The 27,246-nt window shown below is 46.1% G+C and overlaps 1 protein-coding gene across 2 annotated transcripts in view; it reads right to left on the bottom strand.

The window, feature by feature from the left end:
• LOC138497680 (carbonic anhydrase 13-like) overlaps positions 1-27,246 on the bottom strand; it is a 1,250,189-nt gene that overhangs the window by 294,533 nt on the left and 928,410 nt on the right. For both annotated transcript variants that reach the window (XM_069621291.1, XM_069621292.1), the window contains exon 7: positions 15,724-15,879. In XM_069621291.1, the coding sequence (XP_069477392.1) occupies positions 15,724-15,879 (156 nt within the window). The remainder of the gene's footprint in view (positions 1-15,723; positions 15,880-27,246) is intronic.

Raw genomic sequence — 27,246 nt, 5'->3', positions numbered from 1 at the left:
TTCCTTCTCAGGACCTAACCTGGGCACACCTCTGCCCCTAATGGCCCCCAACTGCCTTGGTTCAGGACTGCAGTCTGTGGAACCTGGTAAAACCGGCAGAGTCAGTGGAAATGTGTGGGATGTTCTTTCGGGTCTTCCTCTTTCACCCTTCCTTTCGGTCAACCTGTGGTCAATACGCAACACGTGAACCAATAGTGCCTGCAGAGAGTCTGGTTCTGGAATGTGTAACAACTCATCCTTATATTCCTCTCTTACGCCACGATGGAATAAGGTCTTCTGAGTGACTTCTGCCCACTGGGAGTCTGTAGCCAACTACTGAAAGCGACTGATGTAGGCAATGATGTCACTGGAGCCTTGACATATATCGATTAGCTAAATCTGAGTGACAGAAGCTAAATTCTGAGACTTGAAAATGTCCAGGAAAGCCTTTTCGAAGGCAGTAAAGTTATACAAGAAGGCATGGTCAGAAGATACCAAAGGAGCAGCACAAGCAAGGGCATCACCCGTCAGGTTTCCCAAAATATAACCGATCTTGGCCTTGTCATGGTTGAAATGCGAGGACCGGAACAGGAAATGGATCTTACAATGATTGCAAAATTCTGTCAGTCATCTTGGGTCGTCATCACATTTCAAGGGGGACGTATGAGCCATGGCACTCTCCGCCTGGGGAGCGGGGGGGTTGCTCCGGCACCCTGAACCACCATCTGTCGCAAAGCAACGTTTTCTTGGCTTAAAGTAGACATCTTCAAAGTGTTGCCGTAGATTTCTTCAAATACCAATACTAATGAGCTTTCACCAAACTTATTTCACTGAAAATGGTAGGTGAAGTGGTATATGTGTAATGCGTAATAGGTGGGGTGTGGGGTAAGGTTATAAGTTAGGGTAAGGAGGGATGAGGGGGACTTTGGAGGGTGTCCCCCACATAAAATAAAAATAAGCCGAAAAAGTAAAAAGTAGATTTGGTTTTTCGGTGAAATGGATTCTGTGAAATCTCCATTATGTGAAATATTTTCGAAGAAATCACATATATTCCTCCAATGGAAGGGCTTGTAGTTTGTCTCGAAGTTGCTGGACATCCTCCATTTCACAGCTGGAAGGTAGGCGTCTCAATATGTTATACAATGCATCACAAGGACGCTGCGTACCTGGTCTTGTGGAAGTCTGCTGTGGAGAGGTAGCCAGTCTGTCACGTACCTCTGACGAGAAGAACTTGTAACGCGGGGAGCCAACCCAACAGCCCCCTGGTAGGAGCAGGTAAACCTTGGCCTAGCTCCCAACCTCACAGGAATGCACTTCCCCAAATTACGCGGCGTCGGAACAGTGCAAGCACTGATCGAGAAGGCCAAGCTGGATGTCCAATTGCGATGAAGTAGCTGGAAATTCACCAGACTTAAGGAGGTCTGGTCCCCAGGAAACTGGATACTGGGGTGGAGGCACAAGGCACAGGCAGACAATGGCCTGATACAGTAGTAGTAGGCTGGAAAGAGATAGGTAGGAAATCAAGCAGCCAGTGGAGCAAGAGGGTATCCCAGAACCTGGACAGGCCGGGAAACACTAGACCCGTAGGGGACATAGCAGGCTGATGGGATGCAGGAGACTGACCCCATGGTCAAGACAGGACAGCAAATCAAACCCAAGGAGGGCTGGGAAGATCAGAGGGGGAAGGCTCAAGAGGCAGTGGAGCAAGAAGATCCAGGGGTTCAAGATTTCTGAAAACTAACAGGGACCGGTTGAGGACACATCTTGGAAACAAACTGCGTTGAGACACGGTTTGCAAACCTCTGTGGTGGCCAGATATAGTTCCGGTACAAAAGTGAGGCTTCGAACTCAAGCGGACGCTGCCGCAGAGTCCAGAGGACCATGCATTAGCGGAAATATGGACACATACTTCCAAGCATGCATGGAACCCTGTTCATGACGGTGCCCAGGAAACCAACCTGGAATGTGCCCTCCCGACCCCGTTACTCTCTGCTATCTGAGATCGCCAGCTACGGTGTGGTGGATGAGGCGCAGGCCCGGTGTTCTGGGGCCCGCATGGCTCTCAAGCGCATCCGCAGTGATGCGCCCGAGAATGTGGAGCTCGCCCTCTCCGAGTTCTGGGATCTGAACAGCCTGCGCCGCCGCCACCAGAACGTGGTGCAGTTCGAGGAGTGCATCCTGCAGCGCAGCGGCCTGGCCCAGTGAATGAGCCACGGCAACAAGGACTCTGTGCTGCGGCTGGTGGAGACCTCGCTAAAGGGTGAGTGCACGGGTTGACCAATTGGGGGAGGGGCAAGTGGGTACTCGAGCCCAGGGATCTGAGGCCTACACCATCTGCAGGGTGTGTAATCCATGTCTGTGACGGAGGGAGACCTCTGGGTAAACGCTGTGCTAGAAAAGCCTGGCGTTGAAGGCCTTTGCCATCTGTGTAGGAAGGGCACAGAAGCAAAGTCTAGCGTTTGAAATGGATACTTGGAAGGCGAGGGAATTTAAATGCAACAGTAGGAGTCCTAAGTTAAATACTGCTCCGGCATTTTCCAAGGCTAACAGCGCAGACTGGTGGGGTCAGTATATAGGCAACTGATTTTATTCATATCATCTTTTGTCGGGGTCGTGAGCAAGAACCCCTACAGCTAGGGGACCCGACGCCTGCCCCACTGCGCGACCTGGAGAGAGGCGGTACCATGTGAAGTCAAACCCTCATACCATTTGCAGGAGCTACTATTTCTTAGATTAAAAGGCGGGGTCGGGGGGACGTGTACGGCCAAGCCCCATAAAAAGGTGTGAGATAATGGTTTGATGTCACGCAACGCACTATCCAACACTTCCCCAAATATACTAAGAATGGGGGTTGTTTATATAATTGCACCAGTCCTAAAATATGTTGGGGGCGGTGGTTTAGTGCCTTTAAAAAAAGTCAGTGGATGTTATTTCCAGCTACTATTATCGCATACAACTGGTACATAATGCAATATGTTCACTAGTGTCCATTTCAAACCAGTGTGATGTCTCTGGAAAATCCTACGAGAAACCCTGCTTAAAAAAAAACACATCAGCAACCTTAAATTCAACCCAGCTAAAACTGACATGAACTGATCATACCATAGCCTACGGAAATGGGGAACCAGACCAGAAACCAAGTGGCAGAGTCTCAGAATGCTGATGTACCCTGAAACGTTAAGTTAACAGTTGTTTGCTTGGCCGATCATACCTGTTCTCAATGTTCCATACCGAGCACTTGCAATTATCTCGTTTGTCACATGTTATGCTAACTGTTCTTATACAGTGCATGGTTTCCACCTGAATGGTTTCTTGGCTGATCCGTAAAGCAAGGGAAGCTGAAGGGTAAGTTGGTAGGACTGATCAGGGGCGAGAGAGCAATATAGCAGTGATGTGCTATTCGCAGCTTAAGTTTGGTTGACACTTTTCATTGAGCTTAGGTGTATTTCGGTTGGTAGCTTGCATGTTACTTGGCATTTATATAGCACTTTATGTGTCATTGGTATGACCTCAATGCGCTGGTAGGTTGAACGCCCTTGGGAACCGCAGTTCAAGTCAGTAGAGGGAGAGGGTGTTGTAAGGTGCGTGGGCGCACCGGATATGTGTGCATCTGGTGTGGTTGTTGCATGATAACTGCTTGCTAGCGGTAGGTGTGGTGCTGAGAAATCAGTTGGATGTGTTCAGTCTGGAGGGTGGACACCGAGACTGAGTTCTGGCTGCATTAGGCCTGAGGAGAATCCTAAGCTAGCCGGCATGTGCTCAGCTAGCTGTGTTTTATTAGGATGAGGTGTTTGTGGGGTCCTATTGGTATGAAAACAGCTAGGTCAAATGTGTCATAGTATAGCTGTGTTCTAGTTGAATGATGGTGTATAGGGGAGAGTAAGCGTAGTAGTGTGATATGGTGGTTATCAGTAAAGCGCTTGCAACCAAGCATGAGAGCAGGACAGGGGGCGTACATAGCGGCATATGTAAATAAAGCGGCAGGATGTATAGGGTAAACATGTGATAAAGATACCATGGGGATACAGGTACATAGCATATACATAGCATAAATATGAGATACAGAGATATATCCACTCTGTCCTTTCCATCCATCCGTTCCATGTGCTGTTGGGTGAGGTATATAGACTATATGTTCCTGTGCTATGGAGATCCATCTCTACGTTAAGGAAAATATACTTAAATGATCCTGCTCCTGCCTGTCGATTCTTGGATTCGACCTCACAGCATCGCCACGATGGTATCCTGAAGTGCTGGGCAAACAAAATAAATTTAATTGTAGCCGAGGCCGAAATAAAGTGGGATACTGTGATATCCTTCCCACAATTAGCCAAAAAAACCTGCGGCAGTGGAGCTGGATACAGAACAATGAAAATCGCGCTGCGTTGAAGTCCTCTCTCTTACCAAAATATCTTAAAGATTTTCCTCAAGGTACACCCACAACACGTTTTTGAGGGTGAATGCATACCAAACAAAAGATGTACTTTGAATCAAACACAATATCTACACAATTGATAATATTTGTAGATTCTTTTTCACTGCTGAAGAACATCTGAATGTGCAGAATTAGTAAATGTGAGATCTCTTATGTTGGGGAACTACGATCCCGTTTACAACAAAATAGATTGGTGGTTTGCGATGCTTTCAAGCAACAATGTCCATCGAACTTGTGCGGTAATTGATTTCCTGGACAAAGTCTTACCGGATGATTTGAAGTTGTGAACTACTTGCACACATACTTGAGTTAAAAAACAAGAGAGACTGGGGTGTTCCGCAATGTAGTATATTACCGCAATGTAGTATATTAGAGTTCAATACCAATCGAAAGATAGAGGATACAATACTTTTGTAGTGAATAAGTATTAATTATGTGCAACCTTGTAGAATTAGAGGATGCCCGAAAAGGTTGTTGTCTGATGTTTATATTCTGTCTTTGCCTTTCCTTGTCTTTCTCTTGTTTTGTACAGGATTGGTTGTTTGTAATAAAAATTTGTATAAACTAAATGTTAAAATAAAAAATATAGGCTATATGGGGTTGATGAAGTACGTGCGTTTGTTGTGCTCCAGGGGTATAATTGCTTTCAGCTGAGTTTGAGAGGTATATGCAGAAAGGTGAGTTTTTAGTAGGGTTGGTTTGTGGAAGTGCCCTTTCCTACCCCGGTTATGGCGAACTGCGGTGGCCCATATCCCTTCCCTTGTTGAACATTCTGGTGTGCTACAAAAACCACACCTAACTAGACGGGCCAACTTTTTTATATTCTTTTACGGGACACTTGCCCTCAAGGCAATGATGACATCACAGCGTCATTCACGTTTGGCCCACCCCACTTGTAATTTAAATTTGTTAATGGCTCTTAACACCTGGCTTAGTTGCAATGCGGATGGTTTGTCCTTGGGAGGTGACGGGCACGTTTTTTAAATGCAAGCATGACCATCACGACCCCAGTAACAGAGCATTAGCATTGGAATGAAGACGGGTGTCGGAGCGTTAGCAGCTCAACCTGCAGGTTCAAAGAGGGCCGTGGAGCTGCCCAGAGGAAGAAAGCAGAAGGTGGCAGCACCGTGATGCGTAGATGGCCTCTTCAGTTTGCAGAGTGGCTGTGCCGGACGCAGGTTGTCTCGATTTGCTTTCTCCCGAGAGTCACACTCCAGGGAACAAAGCAGTTCAGGACAAGCTGCGTCCCGCACAGCCACTCTGCAAACTGCGGGACAATCCCGCAAAATACAGGACAGTTGGCCACCCTACCCAAAACTTATGCAGACTGTGGGTTTTTAGGGGATTAGTCGCAGTACTTTTTCTACCCCCAGTGTGCTACCCATGCTCTTTAGTACATTTGGTGTGCCGCAGTTACCACCCCCCATGGGTTCCGCTAGGGCGTGGGAGTTCCTGTGCCCTGCTGTCCATCCTTACTGAGATCGGGACGCCTCTGCCCTGTTTCTCTATCAGTGGTTCAATTAAATCTGGCCCATCTGCCTTCGCTGTTTCCCCTTTGACCCTCTATAGGGAAGGGTACACCATACACGCCCCCTCGCATTCAGACACCTCTACTTCCCTGCACACCATTGCAGCTAAGCAAGGGAATGATGATCCACCAAGCTTTTTCCTTGTGTATGGTTTAGGGTCTATGCGTATGTCGTCGTTGGATCTCAGTGGGCTGGTAGACGATTTTCTTTGTATGAATTCATCTGAAGCCGTGGATTGCTCTGTTATGCACAATGTTTTGAAGGCGAACACTATTTGACTCGGGCCAATGCAGCATCCTTGGCACTGGAATTATCTTTTTCCTTCGTGTGAGATTGAGAAACCTGGCAGCTGCGTTTTGTATTAGTTACAGTTCCTCAGTAAATAGTCCGGCATTCCGAGGTGTAGGCTGAAGGCGTTCTCTATCCTGGACATGAGGGAGATGATAGCCAGTGTTTTGTGTGTGAAGGATAATACTTTTCCAACGAAATCTACCGTGGCATGCATGCCAACCTCACCACAAAAAATGAATCTAGATAGTAGTAATTCTCAAAAGTGAAGGAAATTCAAGAAAGGAACCATTTCAAAACACTTCACAGAACAGTATAGGAGCAGAACCTCTGCTTAATGTGCCAAGCTAACTCGCAGGCCATGGGCCATTGTTGGCAAACGCAGCTGTCCACTGCCACCCTCCGTCTTGATCCGGATCTCCTTAAATTCCGGAAACTCTTCAATATCTTCCTCTTTTCCTCTTCCTTCTCTCTCCGGCTAACTTTCTGTTCTTCCCTTTCTCCCTACTCTTCCTTACAGCATGCGGGCTGGCTGCCTGGTGTACCTCAGTCTCACTGGTCCCCAGCACGCCCGCCAGTCCTTCCGCACTTGCCTCAGGGCCCTACACCCCACCCAAACTCACTGCACTTGAGAAATTAACCCACGGGTGGCTCTCTTGGCACTTACCCCAGTCTCAACTGCCCGGGTGCACTTGCTCGATCCATACGCGCTGCGTCTATGATCGGCTATTCTCCCTTGTCTTCTCCCCTTAATTGCACTGTTAAAACTTCAGAATCGCCATCAGGCCTATTTGCTGTATCGCCAACTGTAAAATGTATTTTCTTTACGCACTTAATGTCTGTTCAGACCACTATCGTCTCAGAAATTCAAAGGCTCTGAGCGACTGTTTTTCCCCCTATGTTCCCACCCTCCTTGAGTGCTTTGAAACACTTGCCTGTGTATAGGCATTGCTATATAAATAAGCAATGCCATACCGCTGCACACTGGGTTTGTTACCCAACACGCTAACAGGGAGGCTGACTTAACATGTTGCTAGGTGCATTGCAAGTTTCTCCCACTTACCCATACTAAAACATTCCATACTCCTGCAAATATACCACACACACCTGTTAATTCCCTGTACTGACACCAAACAGAAGTACTTTGCACCTCCTTAAATAACTTGTACAATCTAAATCTGACAAATCCATCCTTGCGCTATGGAAACACAAGGACTCTCAATGGATGCAACACCTTGCATGCTCACCAAGAAGCAAACTCGGTGACCAGTTTTTTTGAACTGAAATTACCAACACTGTAGCAAAAGTGCTCATGTGCTTTCCCTCTGACCGACAAATAAACCCCCTCTTATTTTCATATCAGCCAGGGTGCCTGGAGACCATGTATATGGCAGAACATATATCCTCATCCTAGTGCACCTGTGAAACTTCACAAAATGTGCGTGGGGCATAACGCATAAGGTGATGTGCATCTGGAACGATGGGTTTTGCAGCCTAGATAATTTAGCATAACGCAAACAGCATCACATATACCCCTGAGAAGGCATACCCATAATGCAATACTGCATGTTTCTTTTAGTGTAGTAAAACCATGCAGTGCAACTCTGTGCCCGCTAATACACCTGCTAGCAGTTTGGCAGCATGAGCCAGCGAATGCCATCAACACACAACATTGATGAAGTGCATTGGTACCCATTGCTTTTGACCTCGTGTCGTACATGTGCAGGGATTGAAATTTCTGGAGGTTATTTAAGGCTCTAGTTATAGTCCAGGGCAGCCTGGTTGGCTTGACATCGACAGCTAACCAGCCACACTTGATTTACCAGACCAATTTCGTGTCATACGAACATACTTGTGACATTAACCCTATGTTTGGTAATCTATATCTGAGCATTTGGTCACATCTAGAAGCCTTTTAACGCATAATGGGGTATATAACAACTCAGAATACACTAAACGGATTGGAGTAAATAGAGTGGTTTTGAGTGCAAGTGGCTGACAGGAGTGCGAGTGGCGGACAGGAGTGCGAGTGGCGGACAGGAATGCATGCATAACGCTGACAGGAGTGAATGCATGAGGCTGACAAGAGTGCATGCATGAGGCTGACAAGAGTGCAGGCGCGGGCCAGACAAGAGTGCTGGCATGGGGCAGACAAGAGTGCAGGCGTGGGGCAGACAAGAGTGCAGGCGCGGGGCGGACTGGAGCGCGCGGGGCGGACTGGGGTACATGAGTACATTGTGCAGACCGGAGTGTGTGGAGCAGACTCTGGTGCATGGAATGAATAAGAGTGCATGGAACATACTGGAGCGCATAGAATTGCGTGACCTACATAGTATGGTTTGGAATGCAGGGAACGTTTGAAGAGCATATAACCCATCATATCGCACCACAATGCTTACTCTCTTCTTTACACCACCACTCAATTAGAACACAGAGATACTATGACACCATTCGGTATAATTGTTCTCATACCAACATCCACCGTCACTCCCTGGTTACACACCCCCCAGCCAGGCGTTCTCCTCAGGCCTCAGGCCTAACGCAGCCACACTCGGTCTGGATAAATTCTGCCAGAACAAACACATACTACTGATCTCTCAACCACCACACGTATCGCTAAAAAGCAGCTATTACACTAATACTGCACCAGCTGCACACATACCCGGTGCTCACATGCACCTTTGACTCTCTCTACTCTCTCTACTGACCTGAACTTCAGTTCCCAAGGGCGTTCAACCTACCAGCGCCTTCAGACCATACCAATGGTATATAAGGCGCTATATAAATGCAAAATAACATAACATAAAATAACAGGAGCGGGCAGGAGAGGAGCAATCGGGGGTACACCCTTCTACCCGGAGGATGCAGAACTTGCTGCGGTAGTCCCTTTAAGGTAAGTGTTGCAACCATAAAAGAAACAGAGTTTTTAATACCAAACTATTGATAAAACAAAGAAAAGAAAATTAAACTATAGGGAACACAAGAGGGAAACGTTTGTAAACAACATTGCCCACAGTCAAGAGGCTGTCAAAAGACCTTGGGCAAACTATCATCGGAAAAAGCCTCTAACCGATACTACCCACAGCCAAGAGGCTACGAGAAGTCCATATTAAGACAAACATTGGGAAAAGTTCACAACCAGCATTACCATCATCCAAGACGTTCTGAAAACCCCTTAAGAGAGCAATTCAAGTATAAAACCCCTTTTGAGAGATATACTTTTGGGAAAGCATATATTTCACCATGCCAACAGCTAAGTGATTTTGAAACTAGATTAAGGTGACAGGGGTGCCACTGTGTGAGAGCCATTGGTATTTTGGACACTGTCATTTTTCTTTAGTTTTAGTTTGCTAGGTAGGGATCTCTCTGTTAGGTTAGGGAAAGCTATGCTTTTATCAGAACCCCTTTTTATTTTGAATAAATGGCAAACTTTGAGAAAATGTTACCTTTGTGGCCGTCTCACATTTCTGACCTCTCACATAATGTAGTCAGCAACGTACAGAACACACAAACACACACTTAGAATGTTGCTCACGTAGAATAATGGCAGAGGTGAATAACGTGCAATAGAGCATTATGCCTGAAGGCACACGAGTAAGCAGGATAAAGACACAGTGCGCACCCCAAGCAGCACTGAGAACTCTCATTAGAAACACTGAGGTAGTAACCACAAAAACATAAATATAAGCAAATCTGACATTTATTAGTTGTACAACATATAGAGTAGGCCTCAAGGCAAAAGCAGCGTCTTTGGCCATTCTGAATTAATAGGCCTAAGAAATAGATGGATTATTCCACACAGTAAAAAGCACCCAATTTGGTTAATCTTAGAGAGACACACACATAAAAGGTCAGTGGCCTTGGACCGGGTGTAAAGCTGCACTGAGATGGTCAGAACACAGAGGCAAAGCTCATTCCCAAGCGCTTCGAACGAGTAGCAAAGATTCAATCAGAATTTGCAACTTTGAGCAGAGTCCACGAGGGAAGAGGAAAAAGCTGCACATGGATTTGGCTAGGAGAAAGGGGTGCAGAAAATTCCCAGGCATGAAACAAGTGCAAGATATAACAAATAATGTGCCTACCCATTGTTTTAAAATCTAACAAGACAATGGCAACAGGTCAGTGAGAATGAGGTAATGAGCAGAAGGGTGCACAAGTCAAAGTCGATCAGAGGAAAGACACACACTACCCCTTGTAGGGAAACATCCACCTAGGAGTGAGATCATGAACAACATGAGCACTGCAACCAAGTAAATGATTATGGAGGCAAAGAGTTCATTATTATAGCATAGGAATGCATAAGATAACATGACAGCAATTAAATTATATGTGTTCATCAGTATTAGCACCTCTCACGCCCACCCACACATGCATACACAATTTAAATGTGCACATGGTCCCGAAGCAAAAGACCACAAGTGCACCCGTGAGGTCATGCAGACACATCATGGGAAAGGAAGGAGAAAGGTTGAGAAGGGCAACATATTTCCAACAATATTCCCTGTCAGTTGAACATTCACAAGGGAGAGAAGGATAAGTTGGTGCTAACGTTTGGGTCTCATGAGAAAGGAAGTGAAGTATTGTTTTTTTGTTGCCACGCTGTTCACCCCTCACAAAGGGATTGGTCAATTTTGGTGGAAGCAACCCACCCATGAACAACCAATGAACAACCAAATTTTATGTTGTAACTCTTTAAACTGTCTACTATCCAATCAAAACTGTGAGAAAGTAGATGACCCCATTTTTAGAACATTGTTAAGAGGAAGTCATTAGCATGGTCACGAGGGATGGGATAGGCCAATTATTCACCTATAGCACAGACAAGACTGTCCAATTAGCTGGTGTGAATGTGCATGCATCCAGAAACAAAGTGTGAATATCAACTCCACTATTCACTATATGAACCGCCAAATAATGATGTAATGTTGAATGATTTGTGAATTGTTCCTGGCCGAAGTTGCATGTAATTAAGTTTTGTTTTTCTTGCTTCTCCTATGCTTTTATTGGCTCATTGGATTATTTGTATACGATTTGGGTTTTGGGTCTAACGGACATTAGGAGCAGCAGTATGGGAGGCATGGAGGGAGCTAAACAAGGAGAGGAAGGAGGAGATGTTAAGAGAGGACCGATGGAGATCAGAAAGGGGTGGTTGGGAAAAGCATCTGGAGCAAGGAGTTTGGAAATTCAGAGGTGATTGTTGGGGATTCTAGGAGGAAGGAGGAGACGATTACAAAGGAGGATGTTGAAAAAGAGGAGAGCACATAGGAGAGATAGCATGGAGAATATTAAAGGTGTTGAGAAGGAGCAGGCATGCTACCAATCTGGCAAAGGGAGGTTGATGAGCGGGCGAGGAACAAGCATAAGTTTTAGCATTGTGAAGGCACTGGACGAGGGGAAAGAGAATACTAGAGAAGAGGGCAGAAGGAGTGAGAGAGATCCCCTAGGTATGCAATAGTTCTGACTCATCGAGGAGGTAGACGAGAACAGAAGCGCAAAAAAATAGAACCAGGGCACAGAGGCAAGGAAGCAGTGAGAATATCTCTGTCAATGTTTACCTGTTTCTTGATGCTGCTCTGTCCAATCACCATGTGACCCCAAGGCTGCTTTGTCCAGCCTAGCAGGCATGCGCATATTGGGTTGAGAGTGGGTCTCTCAGTAGTTCAGGGTGAGACCCAGAAAACCAGAATCCACAGAAGCAAGAAGCCAAGAATGAACAGTATGGAGATTTAGAACAAAACTGAGTGACTGAATCATGATAATATATCCCGGGAAGGGATCTCCAGGTTGAGAATCACAGAACCAAGGCCCTTTTTTGTTTTTCCTCAAGGCGAAGAAAACTTGTTGTTGAGTTTATGATTTTCTTTAGTTTACCCACTGATTTAACAATGCATAATTAACGGCTGCCTTTACCTATATTTATCCTACTTTGCTTACTGTCAGAGAGCATACTTAGGAGCAAACCCATAGGGAGGCACACCTACTAGTAAAATAATAATGGGGCACACCTAGCAGTAGACCCGCCATGGGGTACACCTAGTAGCAATATACTCAGTGTGGCACACCTAAGAGCAAAGTCACAAAGGGGGCTGCAAAACAGTGGGGCGCCATTTGGCTTAACTGAACAAAGATTGGTCTGGTATTCAGCTATGAAACAGTGGGTATGGAAATGCAAGTGTGCAAATAGGCATCACCCTTTGCCTTTAGTTTTTGCTGGCTGCCTGAGGAAAGGATACCCTATTGAGATGCCCTATTTTAGTGGAAGGCCCAGCTCATGTGACCTGCGGATAAACCAATCCAATGGACTCGGTAGTGAGTGAGCTGGGGAGGGTTAAGAGTGCAGTGTAGAAAGAGATGAGTGGCAAATGGGTATCCGGCCCCACTCCCAAAGGTGGAAGTTCTCGTTTTTGACTGTTCTGAGCAGAAAAGCAGTTCAAATTAGTTGGAGACATTTGGGGTATTGGCCCTGGAGAAGGTTTGAGTCATGTAACCCATGACTAAGCCACCCCCATGAACTGGGAGCTAGGAGATAGTCTGAATATACAATTGTCGAAATCTATATATGAAAATGTCATTGTATTATTTGTTTACATTTATAATTAACGCGATGATGTCCTCTGCCTAACCTTTGTAACTCTGAATGGAGTCGTCAGCGGGGCCGCGATCCACTTGAATGAGTGGATGCTAGACCCAGAGGAGGTACATGGGGGATCCCTAGTCCACCCAAGCAGAGTTCCTGGCATAAGGCAAGGAGTAGTCAGAGGAATGTTAATCCCATGACTGTCCTTATAAGCATGCAGCTCCACTCTGTAAGTATTAATAGAAAGCTTTATCAGCACTGTACTCCTCATTTTATCAGTGGTCAGCCCCAGAGAAGGAGTTAGCACTGATCCTCAGAGAATCTTCTTCACATAGGTTCGGCATGCCAAGAAAGCAATCCCAGCTCCTTTACCAGCCCCAAACCTCTATTGTGAGAAAATGCATATTTTCCTTTAAAATAACAAGGTTTCAGCCTTTCAATGTCCCCGATGAGCAAGGAAACAGATATGCCTCTGTGGCGAGGGTGCTGAAGGAACCAATGAACATAAGGCTGCAAAAACATGCGGCCTGTGGGTTGTGTGAATAGGAGTTGGAAGAAGGAGTTTGGCGAAGGGTGGTGAGTTCTGAGAGGAGAGGGTTGGGGGTTCAAGGAAGTGTTTGGTGAAGGTTGAAGTAAGAGATGCCATCAGAGGGAGAAGTGGTGTTTGAGAGTATAGAAGGTTGGAAAGTAGAAAGTTGCCATCAGGTGGAAGGGGAGAAAGGTAAGAATTTGTGGAGAGTGGGCGGGGGGGGGCAGACTATTTGCAGGAGACAGAGACTGGAGGGAGGTTGTGCAAGAGGTTCAATCAAGAAGCACAACCTATAAGAGAAACGAGAGGGGGAGGTCCTAAACACCTGTGGCAGAGTGGAAAGAGCAAGCAGTAATATCTGGTCAGCTTCGAGATCCCTGTGGTCTTCTGTCTGAAGCCGATTTCTTTGGAGAAGGGCTACACACTCATTCCCATATTAATGACCACCACACACAGATAACACAAGAGTACGGCCGCTTTGCGTTTATTGTCAAAGGCATATTTATACATAAAAAGCCTCAGAAGGAAGGTACATGTTGAAGTAAGATCTACTGTCCCTTGCCAACAGCCCCCCTCAAATGACAACATTTTCACAGAATGCAGATAAGCAGAAGGGCATAATATACGAGTCATCCTGAATGCGTCAACTTAATCTAAAAGAAAGATGGCCTGCCTTCGGCTGAATTGTGCTTCGGGGATACTCCCTGCTTTGTAATCTGCTGACAGCTAGTCCCAGCAATGGCCTTGAGTTTCCATTCCCATCACCGCAGCATGGACAGGTGTTATGAGACCAGGCATCCCCTCTAGTGATCCAGGTGAGAACTCAGAGGAGGAAGGAAGACGAAAAAGATGGAGCAAACACACTGGGGGCCAGAGAGCTTACTTTATGCGGGGTCAGAGATGGGGTATTTTGGGATTGAAAACCATAGGGCATGGAGGTAGTCATCTGACCAAGAGCATCTCAGGCCTCAATCCCAGGGACTCAAGAGGAAGGGTACAGTTCTAGCAAAAGTTATATGCTGTCTCCACCTCCTGAAGAAGAACCATCGACTGATCTGAGCCCAGAGTGCAACAGCTGCAGAAGGCATTCCTGCTTACTCAACGGACAAGTGTTTAGGCACCCCAAACCTTGCACCACAAAGACAAAGACCATGGTTGATTGTTGGACATTCGAGTTCGGAGTGGATTGCATGGACCCCAATGTCGGAACAGATGTAAGAGGCTTCTCTTTATGCTTTCAACTAAAATACCTCATTTACTAGCCATTTTCTGTTACCCTCTTTGAAATAAATCCTCTTATATCACAAAAAGCTACTGGTGTGTCATCCTTTGTGAGCGTTCCCACCCGGCAACCCTGTCACACTACAGAAAGCCATGTTTGGCTACAAAAGAGACACTAAGACGCCCTTTTTTGATATTGCCTGATTGATATATGCACTAACAAAAATGTGCATGATTTAAAATAGAGTTTCTACATTTTCGGCAGCTTTCTCCACAGGAAATGCTGTGAATTGTACAGTTCCCATTGCATTCTGATGTGTCCAGAGTTGCGTCATGTTGTGCTGTCCTTAAGTGTTGCAATGTCCATTAGAACGCTGGCGGTTGGACTGACATGTGTCATCTATCTTGGGGAGGATGGCTTTCTCGGCTGATGTGTTGCACAGGATCCTTGGTACCTTTGCAAACTTTCTTTTTCATTGTGCACATGGCATGCATCAAAAATAGATAAGGCAATATAAAATCTAAAGTTGAAAAGTAGTTGCCAACTTGGAGAAGGAGCAGCCTTTACCACTGCTAGCAAAGTCGGAAAAGAAATTGATCATAAATGTCTCCGAATGGGTTTCTTTTAATATGGTGATAATTGTGAAACAGTTAACACGTTTGATGTGTGTTATAATTGTGTTTGCATTGTGCACATCTTGTGTACAGAAACAGCGCAGGTACTATGGCAGCCCTTAGTAAGTCAAATATGGTTGCCATCTTGGGACAGAAAGATTTGTACACTTTTTGGGAAGTCTGCCCAATAAAACTTAATTGGAAAGGTTGTAATTTGAAATTTTGACAGCAAAAAAATTATATTTTGGGTGAGTTGCATGAGTACATCTTTAAATGTTTTTTTGCGGTTAGTGTTCTTTGGCAAAACAGCGTAATTACACGTTCAGAAGAAAACATGAGTGTGAAAACCCCAATCCAAGGTGGCTATATGGCCTTTGCAAAGAGGCTAAAGGGTAGACAACATAATGACATAGCAGACTGAAGCATTTTAACCTGACACAAAAGCAGATATTGCAACTGCAGTATTTTTTTCAGCCAGGTAAAACCGAAGAGACATACAACAGTTCATTTTATAAGAAAGGCAACGGGAAAAGGTTTTTTTTCCATGTACCTGTTCGGGACTGATAGGAATAGGATGTCTCAGGATAATCCAGGTGACAACCTCAATCAGGGGTGGAACAGTGAGCGAGCCACGATAGGTCCAGTAATCCAGGTTTTCGGGCATTAGGGATGCAGGATCAAAGTTTTTGAAGTCAATTCTATCCCCCTGAAATGAGATGAGTCATTGATTAGCACTTTATTAAAATGTACAAAAAAATGTATGATTATTCAATGAAAGATTGACTCATATTTGTTATATTATACCACGTGAATTGGACTGGGTTAAGTGTTGATCATAACCACAAAATCCTGTTTACAGATGAACAATAAAATGATATTGTTCCAGGCCTGGCTTTTCCATGTAAAGGCAATCTGAGTCAATATCACATGGCACTAACGTTTAGTGCACTTCCGAACAGCAAGAGAATAACAGGGCAAACATATTTTTTCCATTTACTCCCCTGACCCGCAACAGTTTCTCAATAAATGGGATCCACCAAGGGAGGTTTACCGAACTACACATTTTACTTTCAAAAACTATGTAGATAGACCAGGGAATACAAACGTGCCATTGGAATGGTGAGGGGCAGAAAAAGCATACTCTGAGTAATACATAAATCATGCTTGCAGTAGGAAGCTGTATTATTGGCTCTCTGAAACAGAATGATAATCTGCAAATAATGCTGTAGAGGCGAGGAGAGGGGCAAGGAACTGGGATATCCATTGACCAAAATGCCAGGCATGTCACATCACCTCTGATCGTGGTGACATCAAACGAAGTGACATTGCACTGCCTTTAACCACGATAACATTACAGAACGTGGCGTTGCGGATGACAAAAACTTAAATAAGGAAGAAGGATTACAAAAAATTAAGACACCAAGTAAAAGACGTGATATGCCATGGCTGGGGTTATGATATAATAGGGATAACCCCATCTCAACTAATGGCTCAGGAGAAGAGGCAACCTATTCCAGTATGGAAGAGTGAAGGATGGAACGTTTCAATCAATCATAACCTCCGGCATTTTATTTATTTATTTATTGCATATTTATAATGCGCCTATACAGCAAATGGTGTATCAAGGCACAACAAGACAAAAGGGGCGAGGGGGGCAGTGATGACGAGAAATAAAAACGAGCCTACTAGGCCTGTTGTTATTGGGAAGAAATGCGGGGGGAGGGGAGAAAGGGCCATTCAGAGCGGAATGCGCTAATGCTAAGGAGGGAAAGGGAGTGCAGGTCGGAGTTGCGAGGGCGCAATTGGTGGAGGGAAGAGGGTAAGCATGCCCATGGGTTAGGCCAGTGCTGAGGGGAGGCCAGGTGAACAGCTGCCAGGGGAATGCAGAGAGTGCAAGGGAAAGAAAGTCCACATGCTAAGTGCGAGGACAGGGCTGGATAGGCATAAAAAGGGTGCAGGCCCAGCCAGCCTAGTGAAGAGGGAGGGAGCCTGGAAGGGCAAGTGCAAGTTAGGGGGTGGTCAGGTAAGACCAAAACGAGGGGTAGGCTGGTCGAGGAGGGCCTGTTGTCTGTAGGAATCAGAAGGAACCAGGAAGCCAGTCAAAATGAGACAGAGGGGGACATTAGCGGGGAAGGGGGAGAGGGAAGGAGGAAGAGAGAATGAGGGTATTGAGAAGCTTCCAGAACTTAAGGAGATCCGGTTGAAGTCTGAGGGGGCAGGGAGGCCATTCCAGAGGGAGGCGCTTGCGGAAGAGAGAGAGATCTACCCCCACTCTCTGTTTGGAAAAGCGTCTGATATGCAGAAAGTTGGTGCTAGAAGACCGAAGGGCTCTAGCAGGGAGGCATTTAGGGAGAGAGAGTTTGATGTAGCGGGGTCACATGCCCAAGAATTCCTTGTGGATAATGCAAAGGGTCTTGAACTTGATCCTCACAGCAACTGGGAGCCAGTGGAGATATTTTAGGGCTGGAAAGATGCAGTGCCTGGGCTTGAGGCCAAGGAAAAGTCTTGCAGTCCTATTCTGGATTAGTTGAAGGGGGCAAAGAGAGGATTTAGGCAAATTGAGGAAGAGGCTGTTGCAGTAGTGCAGCCTAAAGTGGACCAGAGCTCTGGAGACATTGAGTTTCTGGGGGAAGGTGAGGAAACAGAGAATGCTTCTGAGGAGGTGCAGCTGGAAGTGGGCCTTCTTGGCAAAGCCTGTGATGTGAGGCGAGAAGGAGAGAGGAGTTGAAGATGACGTCAAGGTTTTTTGCCTCACAAGAGGTTGAGGGGAGGGGACCCATGGAGGGCGGCCAGAGTGTCAGAGGAATGGAGGGAGCTGGGGTCCCAATGAGAAGAATCTCAGTCTTACTGGCATTAAGGCAGAGATCGTTAGCAGCACACCATGCCTGAATAGCAGTCTGACAGTCAGGAATGAGAGCAGAAGAAGAGGAGGCAGTGGAGGGAAGCTTGAAAGAGAGCTACGTGATGCCTGCATAACACTGGAAGTGAGGAGAGAAGGCAGAGATCAAATGGGCTAGAATGGCAAGGTAGATGTTAAAGAGCCACAGTGAGAGGATAGAGCCCTGATGGATGGCGCAAGTGGCGAGTGTGATGGAGGAGAGAAAAGGACCGAGTTGAACCTGGGATGATTGGTCAGAGACAAAGGAGGTCAACCAGTCCATTATCAGATGCGTGATGCCAAGGATAAGAGTTTGCCCAGGAAGCGAGTAATGGAGATAGGGTGGTAGTTAGCCAGACAGGAGGGGTCGGCAGAAAGCTTTTTGAGAAAAGGTTGCAGAAGGGAGTGTTTGAGGAGTAGAGTGAAGGTGTCCGTGGCAAAGGAGTGATTGCAGAAATCCGCCAAAGCTGGAGCAAGGGAGGCAATATCATCCTTGATAATTCTGGAGAAGCAGGGGACCACCTGTTTTGAAGAGACTTTCATTGAAAGCTTCTCTAGAGACCTAATTTGTTGATATGGGAGAGAAAGAGGAGTTTAGGAGTGAAGGGGATAGGAGGGGAAAGGGAGGCCTGAGAGCAGGTGAGGGAGAAAGGAGGGGTGTAGAGGAGAGTGAGGACAGGATGTCCTGTACGTTGCTCTGGCTAGCATTGCTCTGGCTAGCCTTCCAAACCATCCTTTTTCAGATTGCTGTGAAATTACAGATATACTAGGACACATCCCGCCTGCAAGAGACTAAAACCAATCTCATGCATGCTTCAGCCTCGCTGAGAATCACTAGTGAGGTGTAAACTGGGAATCTATGCACAACAGGCCACTCAGTAATGCCAGCAGATATTGATTCAAAACCTTTCAGCCATCACACCTCCATTGCATATGCCAATACCGCTGAATATGGTCAGTCTAAGCCATCTTGAGCCAGTTGCAGTCCCTTATGCCAGGTATACTTACAATATGTAAGCTACAGCCTGACTATATACCTGCTTCCGTCATATGCATATGGCACTTTCAGACATGCCCTATATTTGAACATTATTGCATTGGGCCATGGCAAAAACAAGCAGCTATGTGTCTGCTAATGGCACATAACTGCCCATATTGTCCAGCAGCGCTGAATACTCAAGCTATTAGCACCCGAGTGCGGGCTCAAGTGGTTGTCTATATGGCCCTGAAGATGAATGTATACATTATTGTTTTCCTTCCCCAACTGCCCCCTTGGATTATCCAACTTAAAGGGTCAATGCCACCCTTTATCCCATCTAAACCCCTGTGGATGGGCTCATGGAACATACATGGGCATAGGAGCTCCAGTGAGAGTTTTGGAAGTGACTCTAGCATTCTTATGGGAATCCTGGGCCTCAGGTACAAGAAATGTATATATCACTGTATGGAGAATCTGGGTTCACTGATTGTTCTAGGACATCTGGATCCCTTTACGGCTTCTGAGGTGGAGATAGTTAACTTTCTTGGAGATTTAGCCCTTTCTCATTCTTACAAATCAGTGAATGTATACATGTGAGCTATTTCTGCCCCACACAGGGGGTGGGCAACTTTCCAGGAGATCAGCGCCGTCTAGTCTGTACAATGTAGAAAGATATATGTTTTATAACCCCCCTCCACACCCCCCGCCAAGTATTCAGTTCTATTGATATGAACCTGATGTTTTTCCTATTAAGATATTGGCCGTACACTGATAGTTTATCATTACATGCCCTTTCTGCTGGCATTCATTTTGAGCGTTTCCAAAGGGCTAGGGAACATAGCAGGTATGTAAAATGTCCTGTGTATGCTGCAATTCCCACTTTATGCATAGTAAGATGCCTCAAAGCATATGAGTACCAAACCAGGGACCTCAGGGGTCCAGCAACACAACTGCTTACTGTGTTATGTAAACCTCACAGGCCAGCCCCTTCCCAAACATTAGCTAGATGGGCACGCTGGGAGGTGGTCCAGGCAGGAATTGATATTTCCGTTTTGGGGCACATACTGCTCAGAGGGTGGGAGGAGTGGCCTCGAAGGTCTTCTTGACTGGGGCTTAATTGGAGGATATTCATATGTCAGTAGATTCGTTTTTAGAGTCAGTGTTCAGTATTTTCAGCCAATGCATCTGCAGTGATTTTACCCCTAATATTCATATTATAATGCCACCGTGCCATTATATAAAATTGTAATTATGCTTCAATTGTGACGAGAGAGTTTACTAAAGACACAGAGGTGAGTGTTATCTCACATCTTTTGAAGACAGATAAAAATGGGCCTGTCCCAATGATTGAGCAAATTCGAATTTGGAAATGACTGTGTCCTAGGTCAATGTTTATAACGCGGTTATCATGTTGCAAAAATTTCCAAATTTGAATATGCTCAACGTAACTTCTTTTGAAGAGCCCAACTAGGGACAATAATCTTACCTACTCAAGCTAGATATACCAATAACAGAAAATGTATTGAATTAATAACATCATACCCACAAACTATGATTAAGGTTTTGCCTATCAGTCTCTGTTTTAAGAAGACTCAAAGAATATGTGTGGTTCTTTTTAATAAGCGACAAACTAACTAGATATCATGATGATGATGGTGATTTAATATATTGCAACCCCCTGAAGAAGCTCAACATAGGTTTTGGATTGCTGCTTAGCATATGTGGTGAAACACTTGTAGGTGAATGCCTGGTAAATGTATAGAGAATATCAGAATTGTAATCAAGGACAGAATACTATCCTTTGTGAGGATTAAATACAACAAATAAAACTGTAATTGTTTAGATAGAAGTCAGATAAATGTATTTTCTTAAAACAACTACAAACACACATTTGTGGCAACTTTATTACATTTTGTGTACATAGAATTAATTGGCAAATATGTTTGATTTTTAATTAATAGATGCACACTTAAAAAGAGTCTTCCCTTTGTTTCATATCTGTGTGAAGTTGTGAGCATTAGCAGGTGTAATAACGTCTGAATGCTGCAAACGCCATTTTTTACAGGCACAGTATAATTAATTATACATTAGAAATAAATATCAGCGCAGTCTAAGGACTCTGTAATCACCTGCATGATTTATATGTGAATAGATAAACTTGCATTAGAGACAAGAAAAGGTAATACCTGCAAATTGCTGGACACCAGAGAGGTATATTGTATAAACATCACTAATGCAATTAGGGGCAGTTAAAATGATAAAGAGGAAATGATGCCAGCATACGAGTGAAATTCATTGGCTGTCAAGGATCTGCGTGAAGGTAAAGCACCTGTATTGGATTGCTCCTCTATTGATTTTTTTTGTGGTCATTTTTCATCATATTTGGTTGGTAAGTTAAATACGTTATTTTCACACTTTCTTTTTCTGAAGCATTGCTTATACTTTTCCCTAAGGCTGATAAAGATAGTATGTTTCCCAAGAGCTATAGACCGATTTCCTTCATCAATACTGGCTGAAAATATTTGTTAAAGTACTCGCCAATAAATTTGAACCTTTTGTGTCTCCGTCCATCAAACCAGATGAAGTGGCTTTTGTAAAGGGGCGAGTTTTATCGGCTAACACTAGGTTGTTTGTGATATATTACATGTTTTGAAAATTCAAATAGTATGCAGCCGTGGCATTAGATCCTGAAAAAACATTTGATTGGGTTGAGTGAGATTTCTTATTTGAGTCATTTCAACAGAATGGCCTGGGCCCAAACTATATATCTTTAGTTAAACTATTATACTAAGACCCAAAAACAAATTTTTATGAATGGTCAATTCGCCACATATTTCTCATTAAAGAAAGGTACTCGTCAGGGATGCCCATTATTCCCTATCCTGGTCATTATTTCTATGGAGCACCTGTTAGAGCTTATTAGACGATGCCCTACTAGCATTGGTGTAAAATGTGGGAAGTTGGATGCCAAAATGGTAGTATATGCGGATTTTTTGATTTTCATAAAAAATCCAAATAATAATTTTAAAAATCTGTTGAAATTATTAGATTATTTTTGGATGTCTAGGATACAGGCTTAAAAAGATACATCTGAAATTGTACCCCTAAGTACATGGGTCCTCATTATGAGGAGCGCGGTAAAAACGGGGTCATTACCGGCATGGAGGAACTAGCAGGTCCGTGCTCGTATGATGCTGCTAATAGCGGGTGATTACGAGTGCGCAAGTACGTGCAAACCCCCATGCCGGTAATGGCCATACCGGCATGCCGCTAAAGGCCCTACAACCCCCCCATAGCGCCATCACGGGACCCGCCGATACCGCCTCCACCTAGGAGGCACCCCTTAATACTGACCCGGTAATAACAGCATGCTAATACCGGGCTCGTAATACCGGACCCGGAAGTAACGTCATCACGTCGGAACGGGAAATGTGAAGGTGGCCATCTTTAAAAACACAATCCATTGCAATCCTCCCAAACCACCAGTTGTGTACAGGAGAGACCCTGCCAATCTCTTCACCATGTCAAAGGCTACCCGGGAAACAACCCCCTGCCTGCGCAAAAAGCATTTTTCAGATGAAGAACTCTCCATGCTGGCAGACACCCTTGCCGCACATGCAGACGAGATCAACCTGCAGAACCTGAAGAGGGAGGTGCAGCAGAGCAACAAGGAGATCTGGGAGGAGGTAGCCCGCAAAGTCTCGGCAGTCGGCACCACCCCACGGACAGTGAAGGACTGCAAAAAGAGGTGGGATGACCTCCGCCTCAGGGTTCGGAATATCCTGGCCAGCAACAGGAGGGAGGCCATGGCTACGGGCGGGGGTCCCCACTCACCTGCCAAACTGTCACGCTGGGAGGAGACGGCAAGCACGTTTATTCAGATGGAGTCCATCGAGGGATTTAGGGAGATGGAGACGGGTGCCACAACATCTGCAGATGGAGGTGAGTGACCCTGCAGAACCCTTTGGGGAAACCATGACGTAGCACCAGTGATGTGGAAGAGAGTATAGGCAAGGCAATGCATGTCCCAACACACACATGAACATATCCTTGTCCAGATGGAGGGCCAAACCCTGCCACACTGAAATGCATGCTGAGTGCCAGTCCCATTACCAACACACAGCCAACACACACGGACCGTGCCCATGTAATACATCACACAAACCCCAATACAACGGCATACCACCTGCCATGCAGCAAAGGCTAAAATTCCCTCTTCATACTATCCTATGTGACACACCTGTAAAATATGAATGCATGATAAAAGGAATACTACACAGCACCATATAATGCATCTAGCATGTAACACCATCACTGATGCCCTGCATCTCTTCTACCCCCCCAGGCACTGATGGAGAAGATGCCAGCGAGGATCCTACCACAAGGGCATCTACGTCCCGGCCAAAGACAACGGCCACCGACAACACCACCTCCGGGGCAGCCTCGCAGCCCACACCAACAACCAGGGCGCCTGACACTGTGGACACTGAGCTGGCTACACCAGTGGAAGGCAAGGCCGTTGACCCACAGAGCAACACTGATACTGCAGTGGAGGAGTATGTGGACCAGGATGGACTGACCCATGTGGCATGTCCACACTCCCCAAGGCCCGTGTCCACCCCCCAACCCCACATTAAGCCCTCACCCACCAGCAGCAGTGCGGATCCTTTGCTGCAGGATTCTGACCTCAGCAGCCTCCCTGAGGACAGCACTGCCAATGAAGGCCCGGTCACAGCACCCTCGACCACTGCTGCTCCCACCAACAACCTTGAGGCACGGCTAGCGAGGGTGGAGGCCAGACAGGACTATATGTTGGACCTGCTCCGACAATATGTCGCGGATGGGGAGGACACGAGGCGCGACATAGCCCAGGCCATAGCGGGGACCATAGTCGCCATAGTAGAGACCACAACCCCCATAACGCCGAACACAGCCGCCGTCAATGCCTCTGCATTGTTGATGAGACAGTCTGAGGGCCATCACGCAGGTCCTCACCTCCATCCTGCTGCACATGCAGCAGCCACAACCCGCACCAGCCATGCAAATCACCACTGCTTCCACACATCAACCACACCCGCTTCCTCTGCCCCCACTTCCTCTGCCCCCACTTCCTCTGCAAACACCAGCCCTGTGCGTCTAACAAGACGGAGTGCCAGGCACTCTGAAATGCAGCCCCCGGACATCAAGAAGTCCAGGAAATAGTGTTGGACAACTATTGGAGTGGGACAGATGGTGTCGGCGGCATATGGGTGTTTTAGGGGGAGTTCACTGGGGGGTTTTGGGAGTTCACTGGGGGTTTTGGGAGTTCACTGGGGGGTTGAGGGGTTGGACTTTCTTCAGTTGATATCAATACACCCATTGTGTTAAAAAACATTCAATGGCTGGACATTTTCCATTTCGTGTTTATCCTTTTAATTAATGACGGTGTACAGTGCCCAACTTCCCACATTCCCTGTGTGCATGTCCACATGGACACAGTATACAATGTGTCACTGACACATATCTATCAACGTCCATGTGGCTCAGAAGTATTCGTCAATCAGTGATTGGTGTACTCCATGGCCATCCTGTGCATCACATACTGGCAGGGGTGCTGCATCTCTTCCGTCTTCATCCTCATCATCCTCACCGACGCATGCATGTCAATGTCAGGTGGCAGTGGTACATTTCTCCGGACGCACATGTTGTGCAGCATGACACAGGCCATGGTGATCTTTGCCACCTTCTCAGGCCTATAAAGGAGTGCTCCACCAGATCTGCTTAGGCAGCGGAACCGCGCCTTCAACAGGCCAAAGGTCCGCTCAATCACAACACGGGTACAGGTATGTACCCGATTGTACTCCTCTTCATGGCTGTTCTGCGGGTTCCGCACAGGGGTAAGTAGCCACGGCTTCAAGGGATATCCTCCATCACCTGCAAGTGAATACAGATTAGTCTACGTGAGTCACTCTGAGCTGCCACCTTTAGGATTCACAGTCATTGCCGCAGCTATTTGCTGTCGACCTGCACATGTCCCTGTACGTATGCATGAATATTGTTTAGATGCATTCTATACTGCAATATGGTGTGGTAGTCTGGATGGCGTTGTACAGATGATGCAGGGTGAATTCATGAATGCTGATGCGGATGTACTGTGGTTGTAGGACGATGTATTGCCACCCATGTCTGCTGTGTATACTACACTGTGCATGGTCACATTAGCCACATTGGCACAGTTGCAATCCTGTTTAGTCATGCATTGCTTGACATACCCATGGTGGCCAGGTTGTGCGTCTTACATGTTGTCATTGATATACGTAATTGGTCAAATGTGTGCCAGTGATTTGTAATGTTGGGGTTGGGAGGTTTAGATCAGGAGTGTTTATCTCTGTGTGCATTCTCCACTCACCGTCCATTCCCACCAAGGTGGAGTATGCATCCCCTCCATTCCCACCCAGGTGGAGTATGCACCCCCCATTCCCACGCAGGTGGAGTATACTACCCCGATGCAATGCCATGTGCCAGTCAGTCAACTCACCAAGCAGCCAGGCACGTCGTCCAGCATGTCGCTCCATGTGATGGGGTAGCGTGAAGTTACGCAGCACCACAGCATCATGTGTTGATCGGGGAAATTGGGCGCAGCAATGTGTGATGATCTTGCTGGAGTCACATACCATCTGCACATTGATGGAGTGGTATTGCTTGAGATTACAGTACACCCTCTCTATGGCATGGGGGACTACCAATTCTACATGGGTGCAGTGCAGGGCACCAACACAATTGGGTATGCCTGCCAGTGCATGGAAGCCTACTTTGGTGTCGGCTATCTCCTGGGCAGTCCGTGGTAGGGATATGTGGGTGCTAGCGTGCTTCAGGAGAGCATCCATCACTTGGTGCAGCATGCATGAAAATAGTGGTTGTGAAATGCCATGCAGCTGCCCCACTGTGTGCTAGTAGGTGCCTGTGGCCAGGAAGTGGAGCACAGACACCACCTTTAGTAGCGGGGGGATGGCAGTGGGTATTTCTATGAGGCTGGCGATGTCATTGGCTATCATGTCCACTATGGTGGTGATGGTGTCCCGGTCCAATCGGTACAGGGTATGGATCTGGTCAGAGGTTAGATTGAATGGACTGGGTCTGATGTGAGGGATTGGTGGCTGCCTACGAGGTACTACTGGCTGCATTGGTGGTAATTGCTGGGCCTGTCTCACCCTCCTTCTCCTCCTGCATCTCCTCTGTGCTGCCTGTTGTTTCTGCTGTAGTTGTTGTTGTAGATGCTGCTGTTGCTGTAGTTGTAGCAGTATAGGCATGTCCTCCAGCGCCATGATTGCAACAGCTAGTGGTATGATTTTGGTGTAGGAAGGGGTGTGGTGTGTGGGTGTACTTTTATACTGGGCCAGGCTCCATTGACTCCACCTGTGGTGATTGTGTGCACCTGTGGCAGTTGGCTTGATTACTGTTTGCTGTTTACGGGTGGTTCGCGATGCCTGTATGGCCGCCATCGAGCAGGCCCTAATTACCGCCTTCGGGATGCCAGTATTTGCATGCCCGCGTGGGTTGTGATGTCCTCCTATTACCGGCATGCCAGTATTTACTCCACAAAGGGGCGCATGTACACGTGCATGCCGGTATGAGGAGGCACGGTACGGGCGGTGGCGGTATTGGCGGGTTGTCAGGTCGTAATGCCCGGACCCGTTAACAATGCCAGTATTACCATTCCGCCTTCCTTTTTTCATTACCTCCATTCTTAATGAGGCCCATGGTGTGCTAAACATGAATTAAAGTCATCTGGTCTCAAATGGTGCCAAGATTATACTGTATACTTGGGCATTGAGATCTATTCCTCTCTTGAAAAATCCAGTAAGTGAAATCTAGATAATCTGTTGAATAAAATTATAAACCCAATCATCACTTGGTCTCCATTATATTTAACTTGGTGGGACAGACTAGAAACCAGTAAAATGATGCTATTTCCAGTTACCTTATTGTATTTGCAAATACTCCCTCTTCGACTATCATCTTCATTTTTTAAATCTATTAATAATACTTTCTATAATTTCCCCTGGGTGCCAAAAAAACTAAAAAGGTTTTTCTTGACTACTGAACATTGCAGAGTCAGATTTCCTAATTGTATATTCTACCAAAAAGCGTTTATGCTTAAACAGGCCCAATTCTGGTTCTTGAATGACAGTTTGGATGATATTCCTGTTTGTCTGGCTGTGGAAGGAGAATTAGTA

The sequence above is a fragment of the Ambystoma mexicanum genome, chromosome 5q (assembly GCF_040938575.1).
Source record: "Ambystoma mexicanum isolate Mex_15411 chromosome 5q, UKY_AmexF1_1, whole genome shotgun sequence".
NCBI classification, from domain to species: Eukaryota; Metazoa; Chordata; class Amphibia; order Caudata; family Ambystomatidae; genus Ambystoma; species Ambystoma mexicanum.
The sequence above is the reverse complement of the archived record's forward strand: the minus strand, read 5'-3'. Positions and strand labels throughout refer to the sequence as shown.